Source organism: Mustela lutreola, chromosome 1 (assembly GCF_030435805.1).
Source record: "Mustela lutreola isolate mMusLut2 chromosome 1, mMusLut2.pri, whole genome shotgun sequence".
NCBI lineage: Eukaryota > Metazoa > Chordata > Mammalia > Carnivora > Mustelidae > Mustela > Mustela lutreola.
Window position 1 is genome coordinate 211,471,245 of NC_081290.1, and position 14,088 is coordinate 211,485,332.

General features: G+C 36.9%; 1 protein-coding gene across 3 annotated transcripts in view; it reads left to right on the top strand.

Moving 5' to 3' along the window:
• Positions 1-14,088, top strand: part of MTMR2 (myotubularin related protein 2) — a 122,853-nt gene that overhangs the window by 86,834 nt on the left and 21,931 nt on the right. For all 3 annotated transcript variants that reach the window (XM_059185906.1, XM_059185914.1, XM_059185924.1), the window contains 2 exons: positions 2,263-2,412; positions 3,159-3,347. In XM_059185906.1, coding sequence (XP_059041889.1) covers positions 2,263-2,412; positions 3,159-3,347 — 339 coding nt within the window. The remainder of the gene's footprint in view (positions 1-2,262; positions 2,413-3,158; positions 3,348-14,088) is intronic.

Genomic DNA, 14,088 nt, shown 5'->3' on the forward strand with positions numbered 1-14,088 from the left:
TAGGGAGTTCTGGACCCTCCTGAGTTCCCTGGTCAGAGTGTGTGCGTCCCTGACTCTGGTCTGCAGGTGAGCAAAACCACCCATACAGGTTCCTCCTTCACCCCAGGATGTATCAATCAGTTTGTCAAGATCCATGTGCTGGTTCTATAAGCCCTTCCCCACTTCTCCATCACAGTCAGATTCCTAGTGTTTGAGCCCCACAGATTCCCCTGCTGTTCCTGGGCGGCAAGATCAGTGTAGTGGCTCCAACAAGGTGACCCAGAGTGCTGGTGAGGAGCTGGTTGTCTCCCTTGGCTTAGGGAACACCTCTCTGTGTGGTGCTGGGCTGGCCTGGAGGGGAGGGATATTACCCTTCTAATGCAGTCTTTCTGGGTCTCTGAAGTGCAGGAGCTGCTTCAGTCCCATGTTCGAGGATTCACTCAGTGCTGTCTTGTTCTGGAATAGTTGTCAGTTGTGCTTGTGAGGGGAAACAAAGTCAGAAACACCTATGTTGTCATCTTGGTGACATCACTTCTCATGAAGGAGTTATGCTTCATGTGAAAAGGACTAGGTAACCACTGATAGTTCTTAGAGGAACGGCATGATAATTTGCTTCTTAAGCGAGTATTATAGAGACAGCATGGAGAATGGATTGCAGAGGGACAGGAGAGATTTGGTAATGGCTTGAATTAGGCAAGTTGCATTGAGGGTGGATGATAGTGAGCAGAGTTTTCTTTTGGCACTTTTAGATGGACAAAAATCATAGAAGTTGGTCACTGATAGGATGTAAGGGGGTTAGGCAAAGGGATGAATTAAAGATGGTATCTGAGGTTTTTGCTTGAGTATCAGCTTTATAAATTTGCCAGTTCACTCTACTTTTTTGCTATTGCATGGAAATATATTTTTAAGCCTTTAATCCAGTCTTTCTTTTATTTCTAAAAATAAATAAGGATCTTACCTAAACAGTTGTTTGCTGTATAAAAAAGTTGAGGAAAGCAAGAGGGAGGGGGTTATGTATATCATATGAAGCAGGTTGGGACAAGGCTAATTAAATAGGGTATAGAGTATAAGGCACCAATAAAGAACCAGACCATGGCTCGGAATTCATGGAAACTCTATTTACCCTATGATTACCAGGAGGGAATTTTCTCTCTTTCCTTAATGTTAATACCCTCTTGGGTGACTGGCGGGCACTTGAGAAATACCTTTTAAAGAAGAGTACATTCTTCCCTTTCATTTCAGATTTTTATAACAACCTTTTCTTTCTTTTTTTTTTTCCAGGAACAATGTACTTTTAAATAAAAAGGATAGATGTGCAATGTACATGGAGTTCTTTATTACCTCCTTTGTTTCTTCATCTATCAAATGTAGTTAACAAAACCTGGGTACAATAATATGTGCATGTGGGTGTGTGTAAAGGCTGCTGACATGTACTGGTGCCTAATAGGTGCTCAATAATTTTTTTCTTTAACTACCAGTTTGGTTTCTTTCAGTTCTTTTTCTGATTGATTTTATGAGTTGTTGGAGGCTATACAATTTTAAATATATATATTTTCTTAGTTCCAGTTAATTTCATGGCTTTATTTTCTGTAGAATGAAAGATGGAAAAATTTTAAGTATCTACTTCTTTACATATCTACTACTTCACATACCATTTATGTGAAGTAGTAGACTAGTTATAGCTAATACTGAAGATCAAATGAGAGTTTAATAATTGATGTATTTTTAAAAAGTTGAAGTATTTCTTGTCTCTTGGCTTCTGTTACTCCCTTACTTTTCAAATATGTGTTAGATTAGCAACATTCCCATTAGTACTATAATTTAAAGGGAAAAATTCACTTTAATTAGTTGAATGATAAATATATGTCTGGTGTTCTGCCGGATACTGAGTACCTGCTCCCTGAAATTTCTTTATGTAGACGAATGGCAGCAAAATCAACCATCCAATCAACTACAGTGAGACTTTTTGTTTTTAAGACAGAGAACATTCTCAGTCTTACTGTGTCCTTCCTTCCTATTGCATATGTTTAGCACAGACCCAGCAGTCTCTCAGTATTTAGTGATTTAAGAAATCTTTCTATATATTTAGCATCAAAATGAACACAGATCCCTACATTAAAATAGCTCATCCTAAAAGCCTGGTCACTACAGGTAGACAGTAACTATTCCAGCAACTTAAGAAATGGGTAGTGGAGATAAGAGGGGTTTAAATAAGATGGCTTTCTTTCAGTAGGTTTTAATATTTTAGGTAGTAATTTGCCTTGTGTTCTATTTCCCATGTAGGGAATCCCGAATGAAAGCTGGAGAATAACAAAGATAAATGAACGCTATGAACTTTGTGATACATACCCTGCCCTCTTGGTTGTGCCAGCAAATATTCCTGATGAAGAATTGAAAAGAGTGGCATCCTTCAGGTCAAGGGGCCGTATCCCAGTAAGTGTGAAGCTTTGATGCGACTTTGCAAATGCTTTTGTACTGTATGTAACGCTGAGGTTAATGAATGGGAAAATGTTGCAGAATAAAAATAGCTACAGCAACATGTCTTTTATGGGGATTTGAGAGAATGAGTTATTTAGTAAAATTAAAACTGGAGGAAAGACTTAGATTAAGGAAGTTTCTGGAGAGTCTGCCATTGGTAGGAGAGAACTTCACAGAATTGTGACTCTTAACTTGAAAACAAAGTTGACTCTGTATTATTCACTATTTCTTTATTTTATTATGTATTATTTAATCATGGCAATAAATGCTCTTTTCCTTTAAATCCTAGAAAGAAGAAAACTTTACAAATTTTGATGAATTACTGTGTTTTAGAAAGATCAGCTCAATTTTAGGTACAAAAGTCATAGCTTCTAAAGACTTTATAGTTGGACAGTCTTTTGCTTTAGTAATAAAACTTTAAGGGGTTTACTTAACCCTCTTTTAATGTATTTTGATTCTAGAGACTTCTGAATAATCATGACTCCAATAAATCAATACCTCATTAAAGGATTAGACCAAATTTTCCATATGCCAGAGTTGTCTTGAAAGAAAGGTGATGATTTTTATAGCAGCCTAGAATGGACTTTGGTGTCTAGGCTTTGGAACCAATCAGAAAGCAGTATTTTGTAGAGTAATGTTTTGGAGAGGAATTATAAACAGAAATATATAAGGAGTATGTCACTATTTTTTCCCCCATTAAGGTTTTATCATGGATTCATCCTGAAAGTCAAGCCACTATCACTCGGTGTAGCCAGCCCATGGTAGGAGTGAGTGGAAAGAGAAGCAAAGAAGATGAAAAATACCTTCAAGCTATCATGGACTCCAATGCCCAGTCTCATAAAATCTTTATATTTGATGCCCGGCCAAGTGTCAATGCTGTTGCCAATAAGGTGAGATTGTCTTTCAGTAATTAAGATCACAGTTACAGGTTCGTGCGTCGGCTGAGTTTGGTGGGGGCCACAATGCGTAGAAGAAAGGGTTCAGGCTCTCCAGTGATAGAGATGTAGATTCTAATACTGGCTGTCCTACTTATGGTATGACTTTGAGTCAGTTACTTAATCTCTCTCTCTTTTATAAAGATTTATTTATTTATTTTAGAGAGTGAAAGCGAGCAGGAGGAGGGACAGAGAGAGAATCTCTAGCAGATGCCCCACTGAGTGCGATCTCACGTTCCTGAGATCATGACCTGAGCCAAAATCAAGAGTTGACCACTTAACCAGCTGAGTCACCCAGGTGCCCCTAGTTAGTTACTTAATCTTTTAATTTTTTATTTGTCCACTTTTTGTTGAAGTACAATTGAGATACAACATTATACTAATTATTGGTTTATAACATATTTCAGTATTTGTATAGATTGTGAAATGATCACATTAAGTGTGTTTATCATCTGTCCCCATACAGAATTTACAACATATTCTCCATATAATGAACACTTTTAAGATTTACCTTCTTAGCAGCTTTCAAATTCATGATAACGGTATTACTGACTGTAGTCCCCATCTAGTGTGTTGCATTCTCATGACATTTATTTGATAACTGGAAAGGTGTGCCTCCTTACCTCCATCGATTTTGTTCCCAGATAAACCCTCCATCCTGTGACCACCAGTCTGTTCTCTGAATCTCTGAGTCTTGTTTGTTCATTTGTTTTGTTTTTTAGATTCCAAATATAAGTGAAATGAGTCTGTATTTGTCTTTCTCTGTCTTACTTATTTCACTTAACATGATACTCTTGAGACCCATCTGTATTGTTATAAATGGCAAGATTTCATTTCTTTTGATGGCGAGTAGTATACACACATACGCAGCACATCTTTATATGTTCATCCACTGATGGACACATAGATTCTTTCCGTAGCTTGACTATTGTAAACAATGCTGCAGTGAACATGGAGTGCACAGATCTTTTTGGATTAGTGTTGTTTTCTTTCAATAAGTGACTAGTGGTTCATTTTTTTTTTTTTAAGATTTTATTTATTTATTTGACAGAGAGAGATCGCAAGTAGTCAGAGAGTCAGGCAGAGAGGGGGAAGCAGGCTCCCTGCTGAGCAGAGAGCCCGATGCGGGTCTCGATCCCAGGATACCGAGATCATGACCTGAGCCGAAGGCAGCGGCTTAATCTAGTGGTTCATTTTTAAGCTTTTGAGGAAACTTCATGCTCTTTTCCATCATGTTTATTGTTGTGATAATAGCCATTTTGTCAGATACAAGGTTATATCTCATTGTGGTTATAATTTGCAATTCCTCATGATTAGTGATGTTGAGCATCTTTTTGTGTGCTTGTTGGCCATCCGTTGTCTTCTTTGGAAAAATGTCTATTCAAATCCTCTGCCTATTTAAAAAAAATAAATTTTATTCTTCATTTTGTTAACGTGTCACATTCATTGTTCTGTAGATGTTAACCATCCTTACATCCCTGGAAGAAATCCTACTTGATCATGGTGTATGATCCTTTTAATGTATTGTCAAATGTGGTAATATTCTGTTGAAGATTTTCACATCTATGTTCATTAGGGATATTGGCCTGTAATTTTGTTTTTGTTTTTTTTTTTTTTTTTTGGTCATCTGTTTTTGGTGTCAGGGTAGTGCTGGTCTCATAAAATGAGTATGGTATTGTTCCTGCCTCTTCAGTTTTGTAGGTGTTTGAAAAGGATAGCTATTAAATCTTCTTTGAATATTTGGTAGAATTCACTGGTGAAGCTGTCCGGTCCTGGACTTTTGTTTGTTGGGAGGTTTTGATTACTGATATAAATTCCTTACTTGTAATCCATCTATCCAGATTTTCTGTTTTCTTCCTGATTCAGTCTTAGAAGATTCTGTGTTTCTAGGAATTTATCCATTTTTCCCCCTAGGTTGTCCAGTTTATTGCCATATAGTTCATAGTAGTCTCTTATGATCCTTTGTATTTATTTCTTCAGTATCAGTTGGGACTTATTCTCTTGTACTTCTGATTTTATTTATTTGAGCCCTCCCTCTATTTTTCTTAGTGTGTCTGTCTAAAGGTTTATTGATTTTATTAATTTGGTTTAGTTTCATTGATCTTTTTTTTTTTTTTTTTTAAAGATTTTATTTATTTATTTGACAGAGAGAAATCACAAGTAGATGGAGAGGCAGGCAGAGAGAGAGAGAGGGAAGCAGGCTCCCTACTGAGCAGAGAGCCCGATGCGGGACTTGATCCCAGGACCCTGAGATCATGACCTGAGCCGAAGGCAGCAGCTTAACCCACTGAGCCACCCAGGTGCCCTCATTGATCTTTTCTATTTTATGTTTTTAGTCTCTGTTTCATTTATTTCCACTCTGATCTTTATTAGTTTCTTCTTTATACTAATTTACAGGGTTATTTTATTTAGGTGTAGAATGAGATTGTTTATTTAATATTTTCTTGTTTCTTCAGGTAGGCCTGTATTGCTAGAAATTTGCCTCTTAAAAGATGTTTTTGCTGCTTCTTATAGATTATAGTGTGTTTTATTTCCATTTCATTTGTCCTCAAGTTATTTTACATTTCTTCTTTGATTTCTTTGTTGACCCATGGGTTATTCAGTACTATGTTTTTGCTTTGTGGTTACCACGAGGCTCATATATTACTGCCTTTATATGTAAAAGTCTATGTTAAGAGGATAGCATTTGTTTGAATGCATTTTAAAAGTCTACACTTTTACTCCCTCCGACATATTTTGTGTTTTTGATGTCACATTTACAACTTTTTATTTTGTGTAGCCTTTAACTGTTTATTGTGGTTATAGTTATTTTCACTATTTTTCCAACCTTCATACTATATAAGTTATTAATATACTATGTTTACTATAGATTTGTTTCTACAAGTGAAATTTTTACTTTCATATTTTTTTGTTATTAATTAGTGCCCTTTCTTTTCTGCTTAAAGAAGTCCCTTTAACATTTTTCTAAGTCTGATAAACTCTTTTAGCTTTTGTTTGTCTGGAAAGCTCTTAATCTCTTCTCAATTCTGAATGATAACCTTTCCAGAAAGAATATTCTTGGTAGGAAGTGTTTCCTTTCAGTACTTCGAATATATCATGCCACTCTTTGGCCTACACAGTTTCTTCTAAAAATACTGCTGATTGTCTTATAGAGGTTTCTTTGTATGTAACAAGTTGATTTTCTCTTGCTGTTTTTAAGATTCTCTCCTTATCCTTAACTTTTGACATTTAAATTATAATGTGACTTGGTATGGCTCTTTTGAGTTTATCTTATTTGCAACTCTCTGGACTTCCTGGACTGAAATGTCTATTTCTTTTTCTAGGGAAGTTTTAGCCATTATTTTATTCAAGTAAATTTTCTGCCCCTTTCTGTCTTCTGTTTCATCTGCTCTGCTGTTGAACTTCTCTTGCATTTTTCAGTTTAATTATTGTATTCTTCAGTTCTGTGACTTCTGTTTGGTACTTTTAAAAAATTTTCTGTATCTTTGTGGTAGTTCTTACTGTGTTCATACATTCTTCAAGTTTGGTGAGCACCTTTAATGACCATTACTTTGAATTCTTTTTTTGTTTTTTTTTTTAATTTTATTTATTTTTTTGACAGACAGAGATCACAAGTAGGCAGAGAGGCAGGCAGAGAGTTGGGGGGAAGCAGGCTCCCTGCTGTGCAGAGAGCCCCATGCAGGACTCGATTCCAGGACCCTGGGATCATGACCTGAGCCGAAGGCAGAGGCTTTACCCCCCTGAGCCACCTAGGCACCCCTACTTTGAATTCTTTATCTGGTGAATTATTCACCTCCATTTTATTAAATTTTTTTTCTGTTGTTTTTTAGTTTATTTTTTCATGTGGAACATATTAATCTTTTGCCTCATTTTGCTTGAGCCTCTGTTCCTGTGTTTTAGGTGAAATAATAGCTATGTCTCCTGGTCTTGCAGCAGTGGCACTGTTTGGGAGATAAGCCTTATCATTTTACCTTGGCCTAGTTTTTGGTTGTTTTCCAAATCTTGGTGATTGTTTAAGCAGCCTGTTGTTTTTTTGATGGGTCCCAGCTGTTGAGGGTGTACCAAGCAAAACCTTAAGTGTTCCAGGGGGAGGGATCTTAGTCATCTCCTAGTTTCAGCCTGATTGGAATATGACCCTCAGGCAGGAGCATTTAAGATAGGCAAATATATACAGTCCTATGGGACTGCAGTTACAGATCTTGATGGCCTCCAAATCAAGTGATCTGGAGGTGTCCCTTTAGTGAAAATTGCAAAATTTGAGGCTTTGGACAAGTATTTGGGCTTTTTTTCTGGAGGTACTGGTGAGCTGTAGCAGGGCATAGTGAGAGCTCATAGGTAAATAGTATCCCCTCAGCTTATGTTTTCTGAGAGCATTTCCATAGACCCTAGATGTGTTACAAATATGAAGGCTATGCCTCAGGCTGAAGCTACAGATCTAGAAGGTAAGCTTTTCAGTGGAAAGACTGAGATGTATTGAAGTCTACTGACTGTACAATGCCTCAAGGCTGGTAGTCTGCCCAGAGCAGCATCTCCAATTATTTCAGACCCTCAGGGCCCAGAAACACAATCCCCCTTGGCCACCAGAGCTGGGCCCTCAGTGAGTGTCCTCTCTGTTGGCTACACACATGTACCAGCTGGCTTTGTTGGGGCCAAAGTGAAGTGGCATATGGGGGGATGGGCTACTTAATCGTCTTAGACCTTAATTTGCTCATTTGTGAAATGGGAATAATAATAGCTAGCAATGTTGTTTTGCCGACAAAACACACCTAATAAAATGTAGTGCATAATCCCGTGCTCACGTACATAATGAATATTCAGCAATTACTAGTTTTCTTCTCCCTTCTCCATACTTGACAGCTAACTGAGTTTATGACTGACTGAAGTCTGCACAGCTTGGCTGTAGGAATTGGAAAGCAGTGTTCTCAGTGACCGGTGGGGCCCTCTTCTCACTGCCCTCCACTAATCAACTTATTCACCCTGAGGATTTGCAGTTAGCTGGAGCAGTAGCCCTGCTTTCTGCTGTAGAACAAATATTTACATTGTGGAAATAAACATTTTTGTCCAGTTGACAAAATCTACCATAGAGGGAAGAGAAGGGATGTAATTTAGCTTTAGTAAGTTACCCTTTAACCCCCAGGAAGCAATGTATCTATTTTATAGAATCAGCTAATGCAGATAAGCAAAAAAAAGAACATATTTTAAAACACTCTAAATCCTTTAAACCATGAAACTTTGGTTGTTCTTCCAGACCTTCTATGAGTATTTGCATGCACACAAATATTTGAAGCAGTGGGATAATTGTAATTTCCTTGTTAAAACATTGAATTGGGGGAGCCTGGGTGGCTCAGCAGATTAAAGCCTCTGCCTTCAGCCTAGGTCATGGTCCCAGGATCCTGGGATTGAGCCCCTCGTTGGGCTCTCTGCTCAGCAGGGAGTCTGCTTCCTCCTCTCTCTCTGCCTACCTCTCTGCCTACTTGTTCTCTCTCTCTCTCTGTCAAATAAAATGAATTTAAAAAGTCCTAATAAATAAATAAATAAATAAAACATTGACACTGTACTTTTCTGCACCAATAAACATTTATCCAAAACATTATTTTAATGGTGCAATAACTAATAATATCAACTGTTACTGGATATTTAGATTCTTTCTTTCTTTCTTTCTTTCTTTTTTTTTTTTTGCTTTTATAAACAATGCTGGGATGATCATCCTTTTAATTAAATAATGGTGCCTGTGCCTGATTATTTCCATCCTAGTTAGTGTTTTTGAGGGCATTGTGAGTTACAGGCATTCTCTATTAAACTGTAAATGTTTCCTCAAAAGGAGAAATGAGATAATGTCTATGTGAAGCTTGCAGCACGGGACTAGCATGTATTTTTCTAGTAATTACTTGTTCCCCTTCTAGAACTTTTCTCTGAATTAGCAGGAGAGAGACTTAGTATGTTTTCTAGCATAAGAGGAGAAGGAAATAGAAATGTAATGCAAAAATGGTGGTACGGCAAAGTCTTACATTTTTTATCTTATTTTTTAAAATATTCTGATACTTACTTTAATATGGAAATCCCCTCTTTTTTTAAAGACTGATATAATTTGTTTATTGGCATGTTTTGCTGGTTACAAGATATACTAGACAGGATAGGAAAACTCAGCAGGCATAGAAAAAGAAAGGAAATAAAAATCTATCCATATCCATATTTTGCTATATTTTCTTCATTATTTTTTGGGCACACTTATATGTTGATAATTTTGTTTCTTTGTTTTTCCTCTTAATACTATAGGAATTATTTCTTCTAGTACAATATTCATGAAAAATACTTTAATAGTAGTTGTTACAGCTGTGTCATTATTCATTTAGTCATTTTTCTCATATTGAGTGTTTAAGTGTTTAGTATTTTAAATATCACTGAAATAAATATCTTTTGTTGGCATCTTTATTTCCTTAAAAGAGTACCCTAGATATACAGTGACTGTACTAAAATTTAAAATATGTGTTTTTAAGAGTTTTGTTACGTATGGTCAATATTCTTCAGGAAAGTTCATTCAATTTGCCAGCCTGGTGTCTGTCCCTCTGGTTTTATTGAGATATAATTGATGTAAAACATTTCACAAGTTTAAGGTGTACAATATGATTTGATATGTGTATGTATTATGAAATGATCACTGCAATAAGTTTAGTTAACATCCATTACCTCATATAATTACAAATTTTTTTTCCCTTGTGCTGAGAATTTGTAAGATCTGTTTCCTTAGTAACTTTCAAATATGCAGCATAGTATGGCTAACCATAATCATCAGAACTTATCTTTTAAGTGGAAGTTTGTACCTTTTGACCACCTTTACCCAATCTCCACATCCGCCCCCCCCTTAATTTGCAAAAGTGTATATCCTTGTTTGTAACCTGAACTCTCAGGACGTTTTTAATAACTTAATCAATATGAATATGACAAATCCTCTTGCAGTCATGATACATGTCAAGAATTAAAATGATTTCTCTTTCAGCTATTGGTTGAGCTCTTTCTATAAAGAAACACTTTCTTTTAACTATATTTTGATTAACCAGCAATTTAGATCCATTTTCCCAGGGATGAGCTTATTTCCTGTCATCCCAGGAAGGTGACTAATTTTTTAAAGTACCATTATAAGTGTGTGTATTTAAAAAACATATTCAACATTTTTTAATCCATTGCAGATAATATTTTTTTACAGTTAAAATTTCTCATCTTTGGTCAGAGAGAGGCTTTTCAAGTTATTTCCTGAGTTTTTTTTTACATAACTCTAGTAATGTTCGCTATCTGGTGTAGGGAGATATACTAGACTTGTCAGGAAGTCTTGCACATTGCCTAGCCCCAGACTCGAAACAGCTATTTCTCCAAGAACTTCTCATTCCTGTTACTACCAAATGGTGTTGCAAACCATCATATGGGGTGCTGAGGATATTTGTTCCTGGATTGGTACTGTTTCAGTGTCTTTCCAGTGAAAATAGGATTAGGGAATATTTATGTACTTTTAAAGATAAAGTACCTTGGGAGTTCATAGTGGTGCTTTCAATATAAATTCAGTGTTAAATAGTTTTTACATAACTTCTTCTAAATTACATAGATATCTCCTTTCTTCCACACCAGCAATCCCAGTTCTCAAAGACTCAGGGAATGATAAGTATGTTCCATAATTATTTGTGTGGTTTCTCCCACCAGTCTCAGAATAACAATATTAATACCCCCATCATCAGTACTTACTGGAAAGTTAATTTTTTTTTCATTTGCTCTCCCCATTCTCCCCCATTTTTAAAATACATTGTATTATATTGACATTGTAAGCACAAACGACCTTAACACATTCTCCCTTTTGAACACATATTCTCCCATTCACCTCTGACTTCCACAAGTAGCTATTTATTTTGTACTCACAATTCGTATGTCAATGATTTCTAGACATTATTCTGATTCTTCTTATTGTCTGATGTTGTTCTCCTCTGAATATTTCAGCAGGGACTCATGGGAACAATATTCTGTGTTTGCTTGCTAATAGGAGCTTCTTGTTTGAAAGTTAGTTTGGCTAGACATAAAACCCTTAGCTTACGTGTGATTTTTCTGAGTTTCTTAAATACAGTGCTTATTTTCTTTTGGCATAAAGCTTCAAAGGCTAGTGATAAACTAAATTTCTTTACCTTCTAAGTTACTCTTTTTACTTGGATATTCGGAGGACTTTTTTCCTTTGAAGTACAGTTATTGCCAGAATATGTCTTCATGATGTGTGTTCTGGGTCTGTATTCTTAGGTATGCATGTGTGCTGTTTCAATATGTAATTTCCAATAAAAAAAAATTCATGCGGTTTTCTTTAATCACAGTTCTTAGCATTCTGTGTCCTTGTTCTGACTTGTTCTTCAGGACTCCCCTGTTGGCTCTTCGTTGCCTTTTTTCATCATTTGTCGCTTTCTCCTGACTCCTTCTTATGTCTTTCTAATTTCATTTTGGCTTTAAATATTTTTCTTTTCTCTATTCTTTTAACTTGATATCGGCTATATTATTTATTCTTATGTTTCTTCTTCTTTAGTCTTGCTGATTTTTTTTGCTTTTATTTCTAATTTCTCCCCAAGTTCTGTCACTTCATTTCTGAGTTTTCTAATTCCAATTTATTTTGTTTTTCATGCCTGCTATTATTTTTTAATGTCTTTAGCTTGCTTGGAAAGAGATTTCAGTGTTGAGAGGCCTTTTCAGTGGATACGTTATGAATGCTGGTCATTCTCTTTTTAGGGTAGTGCCTATGGGACTTAGCCTTGATCCTTTTCTGTTACTCATTTTTACATGAAATTAGTAATCTTCTGAATCTTCAGGATCGTTGGTTCAGTTAGAAGCCATGGCTCAGAAGTTAGGTGTACCCAGAAGTGAGAAGAGCTAATTTCACTGAGCTGCCTCTTTTATTGTTTGCATGTAGCATTAAAAAATATGAAGTCTTGGGGCACCTGGGTGGCTCAGTGGGTTAAGCCGCTGCCTTCGGCTCAGGTATGATCTCAGGGTCCTGGGATTGAGTCCCACATCCAGCTCTCTGCTCAGCAGGGAGCCTGCTTCCTCCTCTCTCTCTCTGCCTGCCTCTCTGCCTACTTGTGATCCCTCTCTCTGTCAAATAAATAATTAAAATCTTAAAAAAAAAATGAAGTCTTAATTTCTGGAATTTCCTGGCTCTGTCCTCTCTCTCCCATCTAATACCTTCTCCCCATCCCTTATCTGAAACTTCTTTTTCTTTGTCTTCTCTGGACCATCTCTTCACCTCTGTTGACTCTGTCCTGCTCAATTTTGATGATGTACGTAGCAGAAGCGATCCCTGACTGGTCCGTTAGGAGAGTTCAGGAAGGTTAGACTGCTTCAGCACTTTTAGATCTACTGTAGATCTCTTAGATTCATGGGCTGTTAGAATGGACAGAACCCTTCCTGGTTTCAGCTACACTTCTTAAATTTACCTGTTGGACTTCCTGTAGTTCCAGAAGATGAAGGCCAACATGGAAAGCAGAACAAAAAGTATAAGGCTCTCTTGCGCTTCTCCATTTCTCCTGTCCTTTTATACCCATTACTTCCTCTGCTTCTTCCCACGTATTTACTGAGGACATTCAGATCTTGTGGCTGTGGGTGGTTTTGAGGTTTCACAGAATACTTTGTCCCCATTTCTGTTTTAAATGATTTATTTGTTTTTGGTTTTACTGTCTAGTTGCTCAATTTTCTTTAAATGTCAGTTTTTTAAAAATCTAATACACATGCCAAAAAATACACTCTTTTTAAGTGTATATTTCAGCAGTTTTAGTATGCTCACAAAGTTGTACAGCTGCCTGATTACAGAGCATTTTCTTTCTGCTTGTTTTTGTGACTGGTCCTGTGTAGTTTCTACTGCCATCTTTCTAGAATTTGTTGCAACCAATTTGAATTAAAAGTGTCTCTTACCCCTGACTTGTTCAGTTCCCATGTTCCAGGAATAATCCTTGTTAACAGGTACCCATTGAAACATTGTTAACTTTGTACCCGTGCCAGTCTTGAATCCAAACTATTTCCCAAACTGTCAGTGTCAGAAACAGACGTTCTGTTTTTTGATGGTTTGTTGTTGGTTAGGAGTTAGTGGGTTTTGTAGTTTTCAGTGGTGCGAGTCATATGAATACTTAATTTTTCTGTAGATACAATGACTATCCTAGTATTTTTCTAAGTTTTTCCCCATTATTTCTCTAAGAAGCTTGATTTTATGCACGATAGGTAGGAGATAGGAGAATATTTTATTAAGAAAAAGAAAAAAAAAGGAAAGGAGTGGGGCCAAGATGGCAGAGGAGTGGCAGACTGAAATGACATCAGGTCCCAGGAGTTCAACTTCCCAGGAGTTAGATAGTTATCAAACCATTCTGAACACCTACAAATTCAACAGGAGATATTAGAGAAAAAGAGCATCAATTCTAGGAACAGAAAAACGACCACTTTCTGGAAGGTAGGATGTGCGGAGAAGTGAGTCCAAAGCAACGGGAAGATAGACTGCGGGGGGAGGGGCCGGCTCTTTGAAAGTGGTGGAGCAGCAGAGCACAAAATCAGAACTTTTAGAAGTCTGCTCCACTGGGGGACATCACTCCAGAGGCTAAGCAGGGGTGGAGACCTCACAGGGAAAATGTGGTCTCAGGTCCTGTGGGGTCACAGAAAGACCAGGGGTGTCTGAGCATGGCAAAGCTTC